The sequence below is a fragment of the Pituophis catenifer genome, unplaced genomic scaffold (genome assembly GCF_029215685.1).
Source record: "Pituophis catenifer annectens isolate HBS135680 unplaced genomic scaffold, rPitCat1.0.hap2 SCAF_1, whole genome shotgun sequence".
Lineage (NCBI taxonomy): Eukaryota > Metazoa > Chordata > Lepidosauria > Squamata > Colubridae > Pituophis > Pituophis catenifer.
In genome coordinates, this window is record NW_027256881.1 from 66308474 (window position 1) to 66332182 (window position 23709).

General features: G+C 41.0%; 1 protein-coding gene across 1 annotated transcript in view; it reads left to right on the forward strand.

The window, feature by feature from the left end:
• The window catches only part of AKT3 (AKT serine/threonine kinase 3), a 174004-nt gene that overhangs the window by 67860 nt on the left and 82435 nt on the right, over positions 1-23709 (forward strand). Inside the window, exon 3 of the mRNA XM_070950561.1 lies at positions 16920-17045. Coding sequence (XP_070806662.1) covers positions 16920-17045 — 126 coding nt within the window. The remainder of the gene's footprint in view (positions 1-16919; positions 17046-23709) is intronic.

The following is a 23709-nucleotide window of genomic DNA, read 5'->3' on the forward strand; positions in this document are numbered from 1 at the left end:
TTTTCTAGTGAATTAGTGGTGACTCTGATAATCATATCTACATCCAGATACTCACACATTAGTATAAATTGCGTGTACTTAAAAACAGTTATCTATTTTTCCAGTTTTAAATTTGCCATAATCTCAATAGGTACAAATCAAATGTACAGTTTCAGAGAAAGTATTACTGAGAAACCCTTCCTCTTCCAATGTTAAATGCTAACAAAAAAAATTAAAGATATTAAGAAGAGGATATTAATTTAAGTATCTTTTTCATCACATGTAATGTCTTTGATAAGCAGCTCAGCTTGGAAAGGTATTACTGCTTTGTCTGTGCAGTGTCTCACGAAAATATAACGAAAGTTATAATAGATTTCCTTGGTAAGATGTAAGAGTTTTATTTATAAGGTAGCTTTCTGGATAAGTAAAAAAAGGAAGAAAATTAGATTATATAATGCAAGTATTAAATAAATTATAGGTTAGAAATGATACTGCGAAAAGATTAATGTGGAATATTAAGAACAGATATAAAAAGTGAGTGGCTGTGGTTGAAGTATATTTCTTTACAATGTTATGTTAGTTTGATTTTATTTAAGATGCAATGAAATTACTAAGATTTCAAACTGAAATGTTATGCTAATAGTAAAAGATGATTAAATTATCATAGCTTTTATGAAATAGAAATTTCATTTAGCCATATTTGTTTAGATATATTTAAATGTGTTTTAGTGCCCTTTTTAGTTAGCTTTTGATTCATTTTTAATAAATAAATTGACATTATTAATATATTGCTTAATATATGATTCATTAGTTTGAAAATCATACTTATTGTGAAGTCCTGATTGATTATTATGGTTTGTCCTTGAAAATTATACTTGAAAAATTATTTCCAAAGTATTGCTTTTTTGTTTGAAAAGAGAAAAGAATTAGACTGAGCAGCAAGAATGTTGCTTTTGAAGATATTAAAAAGTATTGCTTCGTAGATAAACATTTTTGACAAATTAAGTATAAGTATAATTTTATTTCTATACCGCCCTTCTCCCAAAGGACTCAGGGCGGTGTACAGCCTATTTAAAATTAGCAAGCAGAAGACAACTGAAATATTAAGTTTGCTTTTATTAAGAATTTTGCTGAGTTGTGAAGAACTCATAAGAGTGCTGTAAAATAAAATCTTATGAGACAGACATGAAAGAACTACAAATGGTCACTATAAGGGAAATAAAAACACTGAATACAAACCCTATGGCCTTGGAGTGGTTATTTCAAGAGACAGATGGGTATATTATTTATAATCTGTGCACTGTAAATTCACATTTTCAAATTGATGAATTTTTTCAGGATGTATATTTTTCTCTCTTTTTAAAGAAGGGAACGGGAAGACTTTGTGCTTCTGAGTATTCAAAGATCTTCCACTAACTTAGCAATCCTGTGAAATCATAGGATAAATTATTTTGGTCCTAGAACTAGTGAGATTTCTTTCTTGATAATCTGAACCAAGCAGGACATTTTTTAAAAAAGCTATTCCCCATTCCATTGGATTGCTTTCTAAAGTAGACAGTTAGAGACTTCTCCAAATATTTAAACAATTCTAAGAAGCTATCAAGGCAGCAGTACTCAGTTGGGCTTTTATTAACAAATCCCATTGGCCAAAAATAAAAATAAAAATAAAAATAAAGGGAAATTTAATTCTTATTTTTCCTGAAGTGCCACTTTGAACTTTGTAATTGTTTTATAGAAAGAAAGTTTAACGAATGTGTCATAAGAAATTATCTATTCTACTGTTGGAACTAATAGCTGGACCCAATAAAACATAAATTTTATTCTTAAAATCTAAATAATAAATGAAAAATGTAGGATAGAAATATGTTATTGGGATAATGTAAGATACTGTTAGTGAAAAGTACTCCATTCTGTATAATGTCTATGCAATTGCTTGAATGTAAATGATTTTATTGATTACCCATTCTTCTATTTTAATACATAAATTCAATTATATTTTACTACTGTAGAGTCTTTGAAAAAAATCTGTATGACACATACACAATATCTGTACAGCACATTTTTGTTTTGTTTAAGGTAAGTAGAAAACTTTTTAAGGAAAACTTTCAAATATTTCTAAAGATCCATTTTGATTGTAAGGAATTATGGGATGATGCATTAGAAGTGATACCTGGAGAACATTTCAATAAATAAATATAGCATTCTGTAATGAATAAGTGATAATTAAGTCACATCCCCATTGTGACTATAATTTCCATACTTGTTTAGCAGTGATCAACACTTGAACCTGATAGTTACAATATGCTGCAACATACTCTTGTGATGTTAGGGAATCACAAATACTGGGGAATTACAGATGAATGATGGGATGAAACTCCTTGTACTAAATTGAAAGGAAATAATAAGGTTAACAGGAGATTGGTACAAAATTGCATACATTTTGATATGCAAGTTGGAAGAAACTAGTTCAGTTGGGAATGAAATTAATGGCATCAGTGGCAACAGTATAAGATGGGAAAGAGGTGGTGGAATAAGGATACTTTGCATTGCTTTCAGAATGAGATAAATCAATAGCAGTTTCTGACATCTTAAGGTGATAGTTATATAATACATTCCAAGTAGAAGTCCATGAATGTAGCAGTTAAAGTTAACTTAATAATTTATTAATATTAATGAAGACCTGACTGCTGAATATGCATGAAAAATAACAATTATGCAGCTTTACATAAAGGCAGTAGATAGTATTAACAATAAATGGAATTTATGGAATGGTGAAATTGTTTGCTTAGTTAATGTGCAAACTATTTAAATCATTTTTATATCTAAGTCATAGATTTCATAAATTGACTAGTGGACATAAACTCATGGAAGTGCAGAAAACCTAAATTAAAATAACTGCAGTGGTTCTTGGGTTTGCAGCATATTTTGAAGTGCTATTACATTTTATACTAGTTTACTTTGCCAAATGTCTCTTTCCACATGATTTTTATCATAATATCAGGGTTCCCTGATTCATTTTCCCCCCAAATTTTTTTAAATCACTGATATAAGTAAGAGACAACCTTCAGTGCATCCTTACTGAAGATTTTTCCTAAATGAGGCTTGTTAAAACAATTCAGCTTTTATTTTTAAAATATTAGTGATTAAAATATTAGTGTAGTGAACTTGGGGGGAAAATGAAAATGATGGTAATTCTATAATGTATTTGGGTTTTTGTTGTATTATTATTTTAAATTAGTCTGTTTTAATGGATTGAAATCTTAAAAAATCTTTAAAAAGCCAGCAAACCTAAATGCCTTGTGTTCTAACTTTTCTTAATATGTCCTGGTGGAAGGAAGTAGGGAGAGAATTGAAGCAGAAGCAGTTCATGCAGGTCAGAAGAAACACGAAATCCATACTTATTGAGTGTGCTGTCCTGGCCTAATAATTGCAACCTGAACTGCTGGGATATTGTAGCACCATCATGTGATGTTTTGCTTTGTGTTGAATGGCACCGTCATGGGATGTTTTGCCTCATGTGAATGGTGCTGTCATTGATGTTTTATTTTATGATGAAAGCACCGTCATGTGATAGCTTGTTTAATGACTGCTTTACTTAATGACAAAAATTCAGATTCCAGTTAGGGTCATGATACCTGTATTTTGCATGTACATTGTTTAGAAAAGCAGAGTATTAGTAGTATATGTTGATATGTACCAATACATGCCTACATGTGGCAAGGTGAGAATGAATTTGCCATTTTGGACTAATATAAAAAAGATTGCACTAAAATATTTAGCTCTATTTCCATGGAATATTTAAAATAATTTTAACTTAATAAGTGACAGGTTTAAAGGACTAGTTTAACCCCACATGTACTAAGATTGTTTGGAGTGAAAGTAATCTCTTAGCCAGGAATGTTGTACAAATAAGGAAAAGAATGTTAATTGATAGCTACTGTGTTTCCCCGAAAATAAGACCCTGTCTTATATTTTTTTGAACCCTAAAATAAGTGCTTGGCCTTATTGCCATGCACTCAAAAGCCAAATTGGGCTTATTATCAGGGGATGTCTTATTTTGGGGAAAACAGGGTAACACTGCATCTGACAAAGAGGAAAAATCTTAGAAGTTCCTAAGAGATGCAGCTATTGTAAGATATTCTTTGTTACTTACTTGTCCTCAGCTTGTCCTTGGTCATAGGGGGTTAGGTTTTTAACAAAATAAATATCAGAAGCATTCTTAGCAAACAGTTTATGTAAAAATGATGATGTGTATGGTGATAGCATGACATACACCCTACTCTTATTTCCTTGCTTTCTGATGCATGCACAGTTTTGCATAGTAACATAAAACATGTTTCAGTGCACTTCTCCATTGAGAGTGGAGACAGCAGCCAGTGTGGGTAGTACTCGCCCAATCAGCCTAAAGGACTGAGTCTGTCAATCAAGTTAAATCCCACCCTTGTTGCCGGGTAGATCCAGCTTTTGACTCAGTCCTTCAGTCTGGACTGGCGTGTGTGTCTCTAGCTCTGTATCTACTTGCTATATATTTCCTTTTCTGGTTTGGATTTCTCATGTTTTTTTCGACTTGGATAGCCTGACTTCGCATTTCTCTTCTGTCCTTTGGAATTGGTTGACCTTGGACTTCTGTTACAGTGTTGTGAGTTTTACTTGGGGACTATTACAGATCTACGTGAGAGCTGCCAGTAGTAATCTCCCCTCTGGGAGATTCCCTAAGGGGGGGGGGGTGTTGTTCCTCACTAGGACTGTTTTTCTGCTCTTTCTTCTGGATTTTGGCCATCTGAGGCGTCTTTAACAGCGGCTTCATTCTTTTCGCACAGCTTGAGCCTCCTCAGCTTTCTGGCTGTTTGTTTTTTTTCGCGCCGTTGGAGCGGTGCCAGCCATTTTGTTGGACTTTTACATTACGGACTTTTTTCCTCCAGCGCTTTCTTGACTCTGTGCTCATTGTTATTTAATGTTACTGCTGGGCTAGATATTGGAACAGTTTGAGGTAGCTCGAGGCACAATTGGAGACTGCTGTTCGAGTGTGTGTCGGATTGCTAGCCTAATTTCAAAATTGGCGGTTTGGCGGCGCTCCTTTAAACGCCTGACGATCAGCTGGCAAGCGCTTCAGAGGGTTTCCCGCCGGAGGCACCCGTCATTTCTAGAGCACAGCCTCATTCATATTTAATCTGCTACGCTTGGTTTGTGGAGCTTCGCGCTCCCACTCAGACTACGTTAAGTGCTCTGTTTTCCCGTGACTGTTCTGTCAGTTTTCTGTGCGTTCCGCCATTTTGTAGGGTGACTAATTTGCGGCGGCCATTTTGTGGAAGCTTTGCGCTCCCTTTAACTTTCTGACTACTGTGGCTGGACGAGGGTTATAATTTGTGGAGTTCCCGCGCTCCCCCACCTGATTTATCAAGATTATTGGTCCTTGGGGGCCCGTTGGATCGTCGCCGGGGCTAACTCCTGTAATAATGCCTAAAGCCGCCTCTAAATCAAAGCACGGCCAGAAGGCTGGCTCTTCTTGTGATGGCCAGTCAAGCAATGTGCCTGCTACCCAGCAACCGTCCAGCCAGGGTCCGCTTAACCCGCCTTCACCTGCTCAAGCACCCCGTTCACACCACACCGGTCACAAACATGGCGGTACTTCCACACATGTGGAAAAGCGCAGAGACAAGGTTCTTACCAAGATTGTGACAAGGCGACCGCTCACCTCCTTTCAGCTGCTGTTTCTACTTCTATAGTATCCGAACTATTGGAACCGGCGAGAGACCCTCGTCCAGTCACTCCGGACCAACTCTCTTTACGAGATTGTCCAGTTGCTATTTCTACTGCGGACCTCTGGGGTTCCCGCCCTCCTGCTCCTCCTGCTCCAGTGCAACCCGAGGCTTCCCTGGGGCCCTCTCCACCTCTTCAGACCCAAGTTTCTACGTCTGAAACTATTTCCTGTCAGCTTCTTCCGGGCCAACTAGAGAAGCTTATAGAGGTGGCAGTACAGAAGTCATTAGCGGCTGGACTTTGTCCCCCGACTATTGCAGGTTCTGTAAGATCTTTCTCTCCTCAACAACATGCCTCTTCCGATCAGGTGTCGTATACGGCTCCAGCATCTCCGCCTTGTTCGCACGCTAGTCATGCCTCTTCTGTGTCTGAAGCCGAGTATAGTTACTCCGGTTTGTCGGAGGATGAGAACCTCCCTCCGGACCAGCCTGCATTTTCTGGACTGTTCCCTCAAGCTTTGTTTAAGTCACTGCTCTTTAAAGCTGTCAACACGGCTCAGTTGTCTGCTCCTGTTGCGGAGCCTTCTCCTTCTGTTCCTCTTGGGACCTTGGATCCTATGTTTGCAGAGCCCGTGAAACCGGTCATGACCATTCCTACTCCTCCCCTCTTCTTGGACATTGTCAAGAAACAGTGGTCCTCTCCGGGCTCGGCTCCCCTCCCTTTGTCTACTGACTGAAAAAAATTTAACGTCTCCTCTGACTTGGACTCTATCTTGCAGCTCCCTTCCATTGATTTTTCCATTCACTTTTGCCTAATGCCAATGTTCCGGGGGATCCCGACAAAGGCTTATGACCTGACGAGCGACGTTCCGACCTGGTTCTACAGCGGGCGTACCAGGGTTCAGCGTGGGCGATTAGGGCTGCATCTATGGTGTCCTTTTTCAACTGCTCTACGTTACTATGGCTGCGCCTACTTCAGGACAAATTGTCATCGCAAGATGTTTGAGTCAAGCAGGATCTTAATAAGATCATAGCGGCGGTTCAGTTTTCGGCGGACTTGATCCTTAACACCGCTCGATTCGCCGCAAAATCATTGGCTTCCTCTGTTGCTGCCTGTCGCTTGGTCTGGCTTCGCCATTGGCAGGCGGATGCCAGGCATAAGTGGCGTCTGGCTTCTATTCCATTTGGAGGTTCCCGCCTCTTTGGGGACGTGCTGGAGCCGTTCCTGACCGAAACTAGGGACAAAAAGAAGGTGTTGGCTGCGGTGTATTGCAGATGAGATTCCCGTTTTGCTCCTTACGCTGCATGGCCCCTTTCCCGTGGTTCTGACGGTGGGGGTCCTTCCTCTTCCTCTTCTTTCTTCCCTCCACCATGACCATACAATAATTTTGGCCGGCCTCGAGGCTCCCAGGGCAGAGGGTTCCGGGGTAAATCCTTTGGGTCCAAGCGGCCCTTTCGAGGGGAGGAGGTCGTTCCTACCAGTGCTGTCGCTAATTGCATCTCGGACCCTCCCATAGGTGGTAGATTGGCCCTCTTCACCGCCACCTGGGAGAAGTCCACTTCGGACAAATGGGTCCTGACCACCTTACAATCCGGGATGGCCATTGAATTCCTTCCCCTCCCGAGTACCTTTGTCTGCTGTCCGCTTTCTCATAATGCTGAAAAGAGAGCTCGTATGGACTCTGCGGTTCAGCATCTCCTTGCGATCAGGGCTATCCAACTTGTGCCTCCTGATCAACAGGGGACGGGATTTTATTCTCGGGTGTTTCTGGTTCCTAAATCCTCGGGGGGGGGGTGGAGACCCATTCTTGACCTAAAACGTTTAAATCGGTATGTAATATACCGGAAATTTAAGATGCAATCTCTAAAATCGATTCTTGACGGCCTTCGGAAGTGCGATCTCCTCTCTTCTATAGACCTTACAGAGGTCTATTTGCACATCTCCATTCTCCCTTCCCATCACAGTTATTTGAGATTTTGTTATGGGGGGGGTCCATTACCAATACAGGGCCTTACCCTTTGGACTTTCTTCTGCCCCCCGTACCTTTACAAAGGTATTGGCAGCTTTGGCTGCTTCCCTCAGAGTTCGTTCAGTTAGACTCCTGTGCTACCTGGACGATATTCTTGTTTTATCCTCCTCCCCCCAGCAGGCTGTCAGGGATCTTCAACTCACTCTGGAGACGCTGGCTTCTCATGGTTTTTCTATCAATCTTGAGAAGAGCCATCTGGTCCCTTCTACCTCCCTGATCCATTTAGGAGCCTTGATTGATTCGGTTCAGGGTAGGGTTTTCCTATCTCCAGAACGGCAGGACAGCTTGCGGGCCTTAATATGTAAGATTGAAGGGTGTCAGACTGTGTCCCCTTATTCACTCTCTCAACTTTTGGGAAAAATGATATCGGCCATTGCCATTGTACCCTGGGCTTAGCTCCATGCCCGGGACCTTCAATGGTTTCTCTTACCTTTGCAGAAGGCGGGCAGAGGCATGTCACTCAGACCAGTTCCTGTTCCCTCCTCAGTTCGCAGATCGCTCAGGTGGTAGAAATCCCCGGCCCTGTCAGCGGGTTGTCTCTTTCTCGAGCCCCAGCGGGTGGTCGTAACTTCGAATGCCAGTCTTCAAGGTTGGGGGGGCACATTGCCAGGGACAGCTGGCTCAAGGGACCTGGACCGATTTGGAGGCTCGTCATCCAATCAATTGGTTGGAGTTGCAGGCGGTGTTTCTGGCGCTCAAAGCGTTCCGCCACCTTGTTTCCGGAGCCCATGTGCTAGTCCTCATGGATAATGTTACCGTCAAAGCACATCTAAACAAGCTAGGGGGCACCAGGTCCAGATCTCTGTTGACTGTAGCACTGAGGCTAGGACTATGGGCAGAGTGCCATCTCTGTTCCCTTCGGGCGGAACACATATCCGGGGTCACCAACACTTAAGCCGATTGGTTGAGCAGGCAACAGATGGACGATGTGGAGTGGCATCTTCATCCTTACATCTTTCAAGAGTTGATTCGTTGATTCGGCGCCCCGATACTTGACCTCTTTGCAACGCGCTCGAATGCACAGCTGCCCCACTTCGCCCAATTCCCGGAACCTCAGGCAGAGGCCATCGACGCACTCAGGTCCCCTTGGCCGAAGGGGCTTTTGTATGCCTTTCCTCCGATGTCTCTGCTTCCACAAGTAATCCGCAGAATTCTGGACGAGCGGGCAGAGGTGGTTCTCTTAGCTCCACATTGGCCCCGGAGGGCTTGGTTTGTGGACTTGGTCTCCCTCTCAGTCGCTTCCCCTTGGCACATTCCCCTCGAAGGGGACATCCTGTCTCAGGGTGTGTTGAAACATCCAGATCTTCCTTGGCTCAGGCTGACCGCTTGGCGGTTGAGCGGGGCTCGTTAAGGGAGACCAACATTCCAGGGGATGTTATTCGAACCATTCAAGCATCTAGACGTCCCCCTACGGACCGTATTTACTCTGCTACCTGGTGGGCCTTCTGTTCGTGGTGTGATCAACGTGGTATTTCTGCCCTACAGGCTTCTATTGTGGACATTCTTGTGTTTTTACAGAAGGGTTTTTCCAATGGACTTTCACCTAATACCTTGCGTCGCCAGGTGGCAGCCATTTCCTCTGTGCTTACCTGCGGCTCTCTTTCGTCTTTGGCACGACATCCGTTGATCCGCCGTTTCCTCCGTGGCGCTACGAACTTGTCTCCACCTGTTCTGCACCGTTACCCCACATGGGACCTTCCCTTGGTTCTAGAATCACTTATGTGTCCTCCGTATGAGCCCCTGCGGACGGCAAGTCTCCATTTACTGTCTTGTAAGGTCTCCTTCTTGGTGGCCATAACGTCAGCTCGCCGCATTTCCGAGATTGCTGCTCTGTCCACCCGTGCTGATCTCTGTGTGTTCCACACGGACTGTGTGGTTCTTCGCTTGGACCCTACCTTCGTGCCGAAGGTTAATTCTGTTTTTCATCGATCACAGGAGCTGATTCTTCCGAACTTCTGTCCACGGCCAGCCCACCCTCGTGAATGCCATTGGCATACCTTGAACGTCCATACCTTGGACACCTTTGCCTCATCTGAGGCGGCATTTGGACGTCAGGTGTTACAGTGGGTTGTTGACAGGGAGGATGGCTCAAGCCAGCCTGGTCCCCCCCAGATCTAGGGACAGTGAACTTGAGTATGTCCCACACTGGCTGCTGTCTCCACTCTCAATGGAGAAGGGGCATTGGTCCTACCTGACACGCACCCACTCGTTGAGTGGAGACAGAAGCCAGATCCTCCCTGTACCAGTCTGGTTCCCTTTTCTCTCACTCTCCTTACTTCCCGCTTGCCGGCCTTTGGCCGTTTTTCCTTTTCTCACGCACACCGGGTCTGTCTTTCTCAGTTCTTCGCCAAAAGCTGGATCTACCCGGCAACAAGGGCGGATTTAACTTGATTGACAGACTCAGTCCTTTAGGCTGATTGGGCGAGTACTACCCACACTGGCTGCTTTCTCCACTCAACGAGAAGTTGCGTGTCAGGTAGGACCAGCGCCCCATTTCATCACTGTCTTTCCCCTTTCCCTCCTTTATACGTGCTTGGAGACAGTTTTGTACAATAGGTAAGCTATAGCTGTTTATGCTATTAAATTGTCATGTTTAAACATATGATAACAGAATAACATCTGATATTATTTTTGGTCACTTAAATTGATTCATGTAAATTGGCTATAGATTTAGGAATCCACTAAATATACATATATTTAAACTTTACCCTAAGTATTTCAAAAGATAGTATAAGAGTGGTTTGTTTTGCTTCTTTAAGCCTCCTCTTAATTTAATTAGTAAATGTAATCTGGATTAGTTAGATGTATGCTAACAAGATGTATGCTAACAAAAAATATATTTGATTCACATTGTGAAAATAGTATACAATATTGTACTGTGCTCTGTCTGCTGGTTTGTGTCAGAGATGTAGCAATTTATTTTTCAAAACTATTTATAGGGTTTATTTATTGGAGTTGGCAGCATTATCCGTCTGGAGAGATCTCTGTGTGTTCCACCCGAACAGAGTGATCTTGCATTTGGATCTTTCCTTCATACCCGAAGCTGAACTCATGGTTCCACAGGGCCCAGGAGCTTATCTTACCCAACTTCTACCCCAATCCAGTGCACGCCCTGGAAAAGAAGTGGCACACACTGGATGTCAGGAGAGCACTCCGAATTTATATCAAATAAACTTCCACTTTCAGGAAGACGGTGTCGCTCTTTGTGTCATTCCAGCCAGTCTCCCTAAGATTCAGGGAGGGACCTCCCTAGGGATCTCCCTAGGACCCTGGGCCACTGGATTCGGGCATGTATCGCCAAATCTTACGCGATACAGGCCCTTCCATTGCCCAAGAGTATAATGGCACACTCCACAAGGAGTACGGCCACAAGTGTGGCGTGGGCAACGCAAGCCTCTCTGGAAGAGGTTTGCCGTGCATCTACCTGGTCCTCACTGTTTCCTTTCATCAAGCACTACAACTGGACAGCTATGCCTCGGCTGAGGTGGCCTTTGGTAGGCGGATCCTCCAGAGGGTGCATGCGGATGAGGGGACCTCGGACCAAACTGTGGCTCACTCGTAAGGGCAAGACCACTTTGGTATGTCCTATTCCTGGGTGATATCTCCACTGCAATGGAGAAGGGGCGTTGGTCTTACTTGATACGCTCCTTCTCATTGAATGGAGATAGCATCCAGCCCTACCCTGATGCCGGGCTGGTCCTCGGCCCATCAGGGTAAGAACTTCTGACCATAGCATGTTGGGTCTGTCTCAGCCTTCGCCAAAAGCTGGGAACCATTGGGGTAAGCGTGTCCTCACAGCTTTGACAAACTCAGTCCTATTGGCTAGCAGACAAGGACAACCCATTCCTGGATGCTATCTCCACTCATCGAGAAGGAGCATATCAGGTGAAACCAACGTCCTTTTTTTAGGACAATATAAACCTAAGAAGTTACTTCAAAATGAGATAGGCAGCAAATAAATTTAATAACTAAAATAAATAATAATAATTAGAATTAATGCTTTTAGCAAGTTTTTAGTTGAAAATCTTAATTTTTGATTTTTATCAAAGTATTATTGGCTACTAAAAGATGTTTTTGCTGAAACATTACTTATTTTAATTTTGCTTGACAATGAAAGATAATTAAAAATTATAAAGAAATGTTAAAATTTCAAAACTTTCTAAAATGTGATAAATTCTACATAAGATAAAGGTGCTGGTTGTCCCCTTTACAGCCCTACATGGCTTGGGATTGGGTTATCTGTGGGATCATCTTGAATGAAAAAGGAATGACTAGAATCAAAAAGGATTGACTGTCAGGAACTAGAAGATGGGCTTTTTCTACTGTAGCCCTTGCCTTATGGAATATTCTTCCCTCATAGATTAGAATGTCTCCACCTGTGTTGGCTTGGAATATGTTAAGAGCCCCATTATTTGGCTTTACTGTTCGTTTGTTAATCATCACAGCTGCTGTGTGTACTTATTTATTTTGTGGTTAATCTTATTGTTTTAATTTTTTGAATTTTTAGAATTTTTAGAATTTTAGAATTGTAAGCTGCCTAGAGTTACTTGGTTGAGTTGAGTGGCTATAGAAATTGAATAAATAAATAAGTAAAAATAAATAGATATGAAAAACATATATACATTTTATTGAGTAATGTTATAGTCTAGAGAACCCAGAAGCTTGTATGTTCATTTTGGTCAGTTTGATTGGTCTGGTCCTACTAAAGATCTTGCCAGTGCTATTAATATGTAAACTATTCTATGCATATAATAGTACAATATTGTGCATGTTTTCTGAGAAAAAATATCACAGACTTAGTTCACACATTTTGCTAAAAATATACTGGTTTATTTTTCTGATTGAGGATAGTTTGTAAACTCAGCTGTAATTTCATTCAATTGTGTCAATTCTCAGAGATTGCTTGAACAAGTCCCTGGCAGGGTTTCTTTGGCAAGCTTTTTTTCAGAAGTGGTTTGCCACTGCCTCCTTTCTAGGGCTGATAGAAAATGACTGTCTCAAGGTCACCCAGCTGGCTAAGGCAGGACTAGAACTTATGATCTCTTTGGTTCTAGCCTGGTTCCTTAACCACTAAACCAAACTGGTTTCACCTATAATTGTTTAATATTAAATAATTATATCTGGATACTACTAAAACTCATTGTGATGACCTTTAACAGGGCAAAACAGTCCATAATAGGACAGTTTTTGAAGCAAGCTATTTCAAATGGGCTATCCTACAGAATGTGACCAAAATCTGGAAGCCATTATTCCTGAGGGAATGATATTTAAGAAACTTGTGGCTGCTTCAATGGAATTTACAGTTATTTTGGCATTTATTGATAGTGATAAAAATGCTGATTTTTAGCCCAAGATGGCTACCATAACTGATTTAATTCCAAAAATTGTCCCAGTGACCCATCTGGTACAATTTTGGTTCTGTTCATTCTCCTTGATTTCTTTGATCTTTCTGTACCATTCTGGTATCACTTCTGGTACCATTGATCACAGTATCTTATATCAGCTTTGAGCTGACATTTGGGAATAATTTTATTGCAATTCTGAATTTACATGCAGATTGGACTACAAGATAACAGTGCATTATGGTAATGACCTTATGGCAATTAAGCTGTGGGATCCTGCTGAATTCCATTCAGCCTCCAGTTGTCTGCCTTTCATGACCTAGGACTCTATAGGAAATCACAGACCTCCTGGTTTTTACATTAGGACTTGGCAGAAGTCTTACAAGCAGTGTTAATTATGAACCATTATTGCAAACAAGAATGATGCCAAAGAAAACAGGTGATTTACCATTGGTAGTACAAAGGTGCAAGTATCTTTTACTCAGTGGTTCAATTCCCCAGCTATTTTCCCCATCCCTTGGACAAATTAATGGTGGTGTCTGACATTTGGTGACCATGACACTGATCAATTGTTGAGTGTTGCATGCACTTGTTTCTGAAAAAGTAAAAATTGTAATTGACCCTGACCTGAAATTTGCCTGGAAGTAGAGAAATATTTTTTTAATAATATAATTTTTTACTGTAATTTTAAATGGGCCAAATAACAATTTTATGCAAACACTGCTGATACTATACATGTGTAGATCTCAGAAATACAATGTCATTTTTGTTGGATAATAACAAAATCCTATATAATAATAATATTTCTCTTTCATTGTACCACGAACTAGCACATTGATAGCCTTCACCTTGTTTTTACTTGATTGTATGGACTTTGCATTCGTCCTATTTATCAGTTTTACTATAAGTATATCTAAATGTGCATTGGAACAAAATTGTTAAGAAATGCTATCTAGTCTTGTGATGGTTTATCATTTGTTTTGGTTTTTTTGGCTCTTTAGAATTTGTTATGTCCAGTGACAGAAGTAAATATATTAGTTTACATATTTTGATTGACTTACATATTGCCTAAATCCATTCTCTGTAATAATTTCCCAATACAATTACTTCTTTTATTTATAAGAGTAATAAATTGTATCAGTTTTCTCTGCTATACCTAAATTAATTGGCAAATTTTATTTGATATTATTTTTCTATAATAACTTCAAATTCTTTGACCAGAAGAATTTATTTGAATTAAGTAATTTTCTCCAGTGCATTTACAGAATTAGAGTTCTTTAGTTGTAAGAAAAAGAATGACAGGGTATGTTTACTTTATATTTAACACAGCAAGAAGAAAATAATTGTCTAAAGCAGAACTACTACTAATGTTTCAGTTGATGATTTCATTCATGATGTATTCATTTTGCGTTTTAATATGGTGTATTCTTCTTTGTATTTGTCTTTGGGGGAAATTTACTTTCATATTTCTTATAATTATTACACTTCGTTTATACAGTTATTTGTATTTATGAATTGATATAAATGTATTTAAGTTAATTACCAAAATTAAATATTTATAATACAGTTGTAGTCTTTCAGTTAAAGAATAATTTTAGCTGAACTGATATGAGTGATTCAATTCTCATTTGTTTTGATTTATTTACTTCTCTTTATTATGAATATTTCCTGATATTCCATAATATTTCTCTACTTTTGTCATTTCTGTTTGTATGTACTATGTACTTCTGAGGATATTTTTTAGAGGAAGTTTTTAAAAACGTGGTGGGGAAGGGTTTTTATGCAAATTATATAGATTCTTAATACATATTGATCAATAACTTTATTTCCTGAAATTAATATCTGTGGATTAGAAGTTTAAATAGATGATTTTGTGTAATCATAAATGACTGATTATACTATACTATCAATACTATCAACCTATAAGAACATGCTGTCATTTTGTGCCGATTCATTTATAGACAATCCCTGTTTAGCAGCTTTAGCAACTTTAGCAGCTTTAGCAATTTAGCAACTGCAGTTACGGTAAGGATAAAAAAGGTAACTTTATGACCAATTCTTGCTTTTATATCCTTCACAGGTTATAAAGCAAAGGAAAGCTGAAATAAAGTCACTGCTTCAATTAGCAACCATTTTTTTAATGACCAACTTGCAGGTTCCAATTGTGGTTTCGTAGTTCCTCCCTATATGAATTTGTAACTGAAAGTCTTCAGTTGGAACGTTAACTTTTTAGAACAAAAACATGGATAGAATTTGAAACTTAGAGATGTTAAAATCCTGTTTGATAAATCCAATTTAGATTAGCTTGTGTATGTGTGGTTATTTGTGTTTGTGTGTATAATCACATTTTTCCCTTTGCCTCCAGATCCCTACACAGCCCCAATTGTTGCTATGTGCCCTTGATTAAGTGAGTTTAATCAAGCATACATGTTTGAACAATGTATGTTGAATACTTGTCATCTAAAGCTGTAGGTGGCAAAGCAATGTCAACATTTCCATTTTTCCTTTTTTTTTAAAAAAAAAGCCATATTGAATAGGAGTGAAAGGAATGAAAAATCTTTCACAAATGAGCAGTGGGAGATGAAACAGATGAAAAGAAATGGAGGAGGAAAAAGAAGAAGCATTCAAACATAAAAATCACATGTACACATATCTACATAAGAAATATCAGGTTGTAATTGTTTCTGGGATACTTTTTTCAAAGTTCTATAAGTATTCTTGTCTTCAGAAAAGTTGGGCACGCACATACACACTAAACACACAGTCACATTCAACATTCAGCTAGATCCTTCCAGTGATACCACCCCTATCAGTGAATAGTCTCCTGGATTGTGACTTTGTGTTTTTTGTGATTTGTAAATAAAGTTTGGAGGAAAAAAGGAAACAGTTTTGGTATATTTTGTTGTTGTTATCTGGGTATAAGCTCATTTTTATTTCTCCCCACCCTCCCAAAACCAACCCCCAGACAAACAAACTGTTTTAGATCTAGTGCAACTACCGAGCTCATCGATAAAATCTTTTTGGCAGCTTTATGGAAATAACTTACTATTATAAAATACTATAATAACATATTATTTTTAATATTTAATAATTATTAATATAATACTTATAAATGTATTTTTGAAATAATTTGCTATAACCATTGAGAGATTTTAAAGAAAAATGTCAGCCTAGGCTAAAACTTTGGAATGTGGATTGTGGTCAGGCCTAATCATATTTAGTTTTTTCAAGATTAGCTAAGGCTGGTTGCTTGTTTTTCTGTATTTCAGTATAAATTGGTAAATAAATTTGGTAAATAAATTTATTGGTAAATAAATTTCTTACACGCCAATATCTGTAAACCCTGTACATATTTATATGAATACCACTGCAAGAACAGTGGATAAGAATAGAACACAATGGCCTAATGTTTTTTAGGTTTTACGATGGTAATAGATGCATAAATGAATTTGCAACAGTTACATATGTCAACAAAGTATGGAAATAATAGGAATTTTGAACCAGGCAGTATGCCTTTCAGGATTTAAGATATGAACACATAAAACAGTTGCAGTCTCTTGATGGCTTAAAACAGCTGCTTTGCAGCCCGCCTGATATTTTATGAATGTACACTTACTAAACACACACACACACACACAAACACTTTCATTAGGTTACAATTTCCATGAAATTAGTTTTATTTGTAAATCATGTTTAGGGTTCATGTTTCATTAAAAATACAAAAAATTAAGCAACTCCACTCAGTCTATTTGTTTTATCTGAACTGAAGTTAAATAGAGAATGAAATTATCATTTTTCTGGTTGGTTGACCATTCTATTTCAGGCAGAAGTTCAGATATCATTTATATTAATAATATTTTTTTATATAGGGGAATACATAAAAAATTGGAGGCCAAGATACTTCTTATTGAAGACAGATGGCTCCTTCATAGGATATAAGGAGAAGCCGCAAGATGTGGATCTACCATATCCTCTTAACAACTTTTCAGTAGCAAGTAAGTATCCTTAGTAATCAGTTAATGATTATCGAACAGGTAGTAGATTGAGAAACTTTTTGAATTGCATAGATTTTAACCTTCATATTTTAGGTCAATCGGAACATAATTCCATAATAGCATGAAAGTTTTTGAAATTTCATTGAATCTTCATTGTGCATTATGGACTGACCAAAGCAGAAGGAAGGAAGGAACAGGGCTTGAGGACAGACATTAAATTTTAAATAGCCAGTATTTGAGGTACCATTGGAATGCTTACTCTGTATGTAAATCAAATCTCTATACATCTATATATAGTGTGAAAAACTTGTTCTGAGTATTCATTGGACTTACTTTGTGTGACCTGAACCTGAATTATCATCCTGTCTATAGCCTCTCTGAAGATCTTCCAAATAGCAGAAATGATTTGTGGCTCAGCCTAATAACAACTTATTGGTACATTATTTTAGTTACAGGTAGTCCTCGACTTACGACCATAATGGAGTCTGCTCATTTCAACTGATGAGGTAATTAAGTGAGACAGTCTTGCTTAATAACCCTCACCCCCTGTTCTCTCTGATGCGGTCATTAAATGACCTTGCAGGTTGATATGAGGAGCATGGGGTGCATCAGGGGTGGGGGAGGCCCTAGGATGCCTAGCATTGGTCCAGGCCCACTTGCCCTGAGCCTCCCAAAGCCCCGCCCACCTCTTGAGACACCCTGTACTTCGCTTCTTACCCCTTGGGATCCCTACAGCCCTTAGGTCTGCTGCCCCTTCAGAGTCCCTGCAACTGTTTCTCCCCCCCCCCCCCGTTACCCATTGGGCCCTAAACTTTTGAATATTTCCAAAACTCAGGAGCTTTCCACAGAATTTCTCAGATTGAATTAGGAAAGCAGAACAGATTGCTTTATCACATGATCACATCGTGCGATTCTGGAAGTGGCCATTTTCTAAGCAACCACAATTTGGTGCAGCTGCTCAGAAAATGTCCCAACACTGTGTTGGGCAGCCATGCAACAAAGTGATCCATTTTGCTTCCTTAATCCAAAATCTGGAGCTTTGGAGATCTTTGAAAGGTAAGTAAAGAGGACGATGTGGGGCAGGTGGAGTGGGAAGAAGGCTCAAAGCTTGTAAAGATATGGGGGGTAGATGGAGGGAGATAAGTGGGGGGTGCTGCAGTGTCTTTGTGATTGGTTATAAGGGTGAATGATAGTGGGGGTACTGCAGTGGCTGTAACTTCAGGACCAGGTCAAATAACTTGGGGTGGGGGTGTCTGCCATAACTTTGAACAGTTGCTAAGTGACCAGTTGTTAATCAAGGACTACCTGCAACACACACACACACACACACACACACACACACACACACACACACACACACAAGTGCACAGCAAGTTGTACCAAAACTCTCCCGAAGTTTATTTCAGGATGAAACAAAGAAGCAATTTTTTGGTTGCATAATTCATACTGTCCATAATCCATAAGAAAAATCTATAACTCCTCTGATAGATAGAAAATAGAAGGTAAAAAAGATAAACTCAGACAATCTTTCTATGAACAAAGTTGGGTATACTGTTAGATGTTGCTCCGGATAGAAAGTCTTTGGAACTTAGATTCAATTGCTTTTACTAGAGTAAATACTTTTTATAATAATGAGTCCCAGCTTAATTGGTATAAAATATTCTTCTTGCAAGATCTCAATATATTTGGTTTTGGGAAATTATAGAAAATGCAAAAGTGCATTCTCCTTTTTTTCTTTAAAAAAACACACCTTGTAATTATTTTAGATGTCCTATACAAAAAATCCAAATCACATTAAATTGGTCTTCCTTAAGGAATTAATTTTTTTTCATGGCATTTCTTGGAATGGGGCTGTACGACTTCAGTATTATGCGTTTAGGTATAAATCCTGTGGAATTTAATTAAAGTTATTGAATGTGCAGAAGATTGAACTAGAGTATTTTTTTTATTCCAACAATGTGAGTTCAAAGCATTTGAAATACTTTATAAACACAATTCTGTTACACCATTATACATACATTATGTGTATGTATTGCGAAAGCAGGATGGGGGTAGTGCATCCATCCTTGCTCTCCTTGATCTCTCAGCAGCTTTTGATACTATCAACCATGGTATCCTTTTGGGTTGGCTATGGGGGATGATGCTGGGCAGCACAGTATTGCACTGGTTCAGTTTCTTTCTCCAAGGCCTGTCCCAATCAGTGTTAATATGGAGAAAGCCCTCAGCCACTCCTTTGGACTCATTTTTCCATGAATAACAATAGCAATAGCAATAGCACTTATATTCCGCTTTACAATGCTTTACAGTCCTCTGTAAGCGGTTTACAGAGTCAGCATATTGCCCCCAGCAATTTGGGTCCTCATTTTACCCACCTTGGAAGGATAGAAGGCTGAGTCAACCTTGAACTTGGTGAGATTTGAACTGCCAAATTGCACTCAGCCGGCAGTCAGTAGAATTAGCCTGCAGTACCGCACTCTAACCACTGCGCCACCATGGCTCGTCCTTTTATTTTCTCATGACGGTGGGCATGGCAGTCATGCCTGGGGAGTGACACTGCCTTGCTCCAATGAGACTGGGTCTTCTGTAAAGTTCTTAAGTCCCGCCTCTTCCTGTGTAGTCCAGTTTTTCGACTCGGTCTTCTCTGGGACAGTCGTGTCTGTAGTTTCTCTACTAATTTTAGAGTATTTACTCTGCTTTTTTTATTTTATTTTATTTTATTTTATTTTATTCTTGGTTATTTCTAATTGAATATAACTGGAGCGAAAAAGGCTTTTGCCAGATCCCGCTTTGAGCCACTGGAGCGGCTTTGGTCTGCCGGCTGGCAGAACCATTTAGAAATTTTTTTCTCTTCCGCCCACGAGCTTGCTCTGCGGCATTTCTGAGCCCACAAAAATCATTTGGAGCCTTGTGGAGCCGTTTTTTTTGGCGATTCTGGAAGATTACTAAGGGCTGTGAGCTTCGGCTCTACAGCTGATTGGTGCGAAGTTCTTGCCGCGCCTGTGTTTGTCGCGCCAAGCTGGACGGCTAGCAATCTCAGCGATCTCAAAACGGACACAACAGCAAGTATTTGGGAAGTTTTCTGTCAAATTGGCTCCTGTAATTTGTTAATTGGTGACTGTTTTCTCTGATTTGTGCTGTGGGAGGCTTGTGTGCCTTTTAAAAGTTTCTGAAAACTTAATTTGGAAATCCAAAATGGCCAACGCTATTCATTCTAAGGCTTCTTGCAAGTCATCTAAAAGAAAACAACAGCATGGGCCTGACCCAGGGGAGGGCTGCTCTTCCCACACACACCCTTCTTCTAAAATAGCTCGATCATCTGCTTCAAAAGGAACTAAATTCTCTAAAGATGAGGAAAGACGCCACAGAGCCATGGAAAGGGCTTTCAAAAAGGCTCAAGCTGATAGGAACAAAGCCGCAGGCCCATCCCAGCCTTCCTCTCTCTCTGTAATCGCTCCTCCCTCAGATGTTCAGGCTACTAGATCACAGCCATCTCATACTCGTTCTCTATCTCCAGATAGATCATTGCAAGGTGATACTAATTTGGTTGATGCTTCCACTGTTTTTCCAGTGTCCACAGCAGAGCCCAGCAATAATCAGGCTGAAACTCAAGAGGTTGCTCTGACTGCACCTGCTCAGTCAGATTCTGAAACTGGGGGGGGGGGGGGAGATCATTCTTCTCCTGTCCAAGATGTTCCAAAAATTTCTCCTCCTCTAGCCTCCCTCATTTCTATGGCAATCCGCCAGGGTATTGCTGAAGGACTTCATCAGCGGGCTCCTTCTGAGGCTTCAGAGATGCAAAGCCATCAGGGCCATTCTCATAGGCATCAGGAGGCCAGAGGTACTGTAATTCATCATGAGGTTCATGACTCTCCTCAGTCGGATAGTCAGGATTCACTATCTGAGGGTGAGATCATCCCAGATCAGGAACTGTCTGAGGATGAGGGTCTAGAACAAGACCAACCGGCATTTGTGGGCCTATTCAAACCTCAGATGTTTAGAACCTTGTTATTCAAAGCTCAAACCACTACACGTATGGGTGTTCCCAGTTCCAGTTCTGGTTCCTCTTCTTTGTCCTCTGATCCAACAACATCTGTGTTTCGGGAACCCACTGTCCAAGCTGAAGTTGTTCCTGCTCCCAAGCTGTTTTCAGACATAGTTCAGAGACAATGGAACTTCCCAAGTACAGGTCCTCTTCCTAATTCACTGGACAAACGTTTCTATAACTTGGCAACTGACTTTTCAAATATATTGCAGGTTCCTTCTGTGGATTCTCCTGTAGTAGCTTTGTCCTCATTGTCTCCAGTTTCAGGCCCAGCTGAAGAAGTCTTACGGCCGGAGGACAAAAGAGCGGAGCGAAGTCTCATAAAAGGACATCAGGCTTCTTCCTGGTCGGTACAAGCTTCCTCTGCAGCCTCTTTCTTCAACCGCGCTACCATCCTGTGGCTGAAACAACTCCAGGAGAGAATTCCAGCCACTGATCATAGGTCTCACCAGGACTTAAACAAAATTTTAGCAGCGGTGGAATTCTCTGCAGATGCCACCCTCAATGCAGCTCGTTTTTCTGCTAAAGCTATCGGTTCCTCTATTACATCCAGGCGTCTCCTCTGGCTCAAAAATTGGCAGGCAGATCAAAGAGCCAACTAGCTTCTTCTCCTTTCCAGGGTGACAAGTTGTTTGGGGCTCCTCTAGAACCCCTCCTGGTGGAGACTAAAGACCATCGTAAAATCTTACCATCTATTTCTAGGAGGTCGGAGATCCACCCACAGACTTCCTTTCATTCGGGATCCTTTCGGGCCCATGATTCCAGCTTCTACCAACAACGTTCCTCTCGGTCATTTCATCCACAAGGATCTCAACAACAGGACTCTCAGGTCAGACAGGGGTACAGGTTCTCCTCCAGGAGACCATTCAGAGGATTCAGAGGCCGGCCTTTTCGCCGGACCCGTTAATTCTCCTCCTGATTCTAGGATTGGGGGCAGGTTATCCTTTTTTGCTGACATATGGGATAACACAGTTTCAGATTCTTGGGTTAAAGATACTATTAGATTCAGCCTAGCTCTTGAGTTCCGTTCCAACCCCCCCAATTGTTTTCTGAGCTGTCCTTTGTCCTTGGATAGAGCCAAACGTGCTCGTGTTACGGCCGCCATTGAACACCTTTTGTTAATAAAAGTCCATCCAACCCGTTCCTTCCCTTCAACGAGGTCAGGGATTCTATTCCTGTTTATTCCTAGTGCAGAAACCTTCAGGGGATTGGAGGGCTATTCTAGATTTAAAATCCTTGAACCGGTATATAATTTACCGCCGGTTCAAGATGCAATCTCTCCACACTATTAGCAATTAGAGAGGGAGATTTTATGTCCTCTATTGATTTAACGGAAGCTTGCTTACACATTCCTATTCTCCCTGCCCATCGTAGATTTCTCAGGTTCTGTTACAATGGTAAACATTACCAGTACAAAGCCCTTCCATTTGGTTTATCCTCAGCACCTAGGGTGTTTACAAAAATTATGGTGGCCCTTATTTCTCACATTTCCTCCATCCCGGTCAGGATTCTTTTTTACATTTTTACCGATCTGAGCGTCAGGCTCGTCAGGATGTGGCCACATCTCTCGATATCCTAAGGACTCATGGGTTTTCCATTAACTGGAAGAAGAGTCACTTAACTCCTTCTACCCGTCTTCAGCACCTAGGGTCTATAATCGATACGGTGTCAGTTTTCCTATCACAGGATCGAGAAGATAGCCTCTGTGATATGGCCCGTAGGTTTGTTCAGTCCAGGTCAGCTTCCCTACTGAGCTTGTCTAGCCTTCTAGGCAAGATGGTGTCCTGTTATGGTATTGTACCCTGGTCTCGTCTTCACAGCAGGGAGTTGCAGTGGCTTCTTCTACCCTACCAGCGGAACCTCAACAGCCCCTCAACCTCCATCCTACATCTGACCATCAACGCCGTCGAGTCTCTCAAATGGTGGACACCAGAGAATGTTTCCAAGGGCTGCTTATTCCTGGAACCACAACGGTTAGTCATAATGACGGACGCCAGCCTAGTAGGTTGGGGAGCTCATCTGGAGACGCACATGATTCAAGGCAGGTGGTCCCCTCCAGAATGTGATCTCAACATCAATCTCCTAGAACTCAGGGCGATCTTCCTCGCTCTTCAGGGATTCCTGGCCCAGATCCAGGGCAGAGATGTCCTAGTCCTCATGGACAACATCACTGCCAAAGCACACATAAACAGGCAAGGAGGGACCTGTTCCCGAGCTCTCCTCCAGGAGTCTCTTTGGCTGGGGACCTGGGCTGAGTCCCACCTAATTTCTCTCAGGGCAGAACACATTTCAGGGGTATCCAATATCCAAGCGGACTCCCTCAGCCGCAATTCAATTGACCCGGCAGAGTGGAGCCTACACCCTTGTCTATTCCAGGAGCTTTCCAGAAGGTTCGGCCATCCTCAGGTGGACCTGTTTGCCTCAGCAGTCAACCATCAACTACCCCATTTCTTTTCACGTTTCCCAGCTCAGGGGGCAGAAACAGTAGATGCCTTACGCAGCCCGTGGCCAAAGGGAATCCTTCTCTACGCCTTTCCTCTGTTCCTTCTGGTAGCCAAGGTAGTCCGGAAACTCATCAGGGAGGGAGCAGAACTGGTACTGGTGGCCCCCCATTGGCCTCGC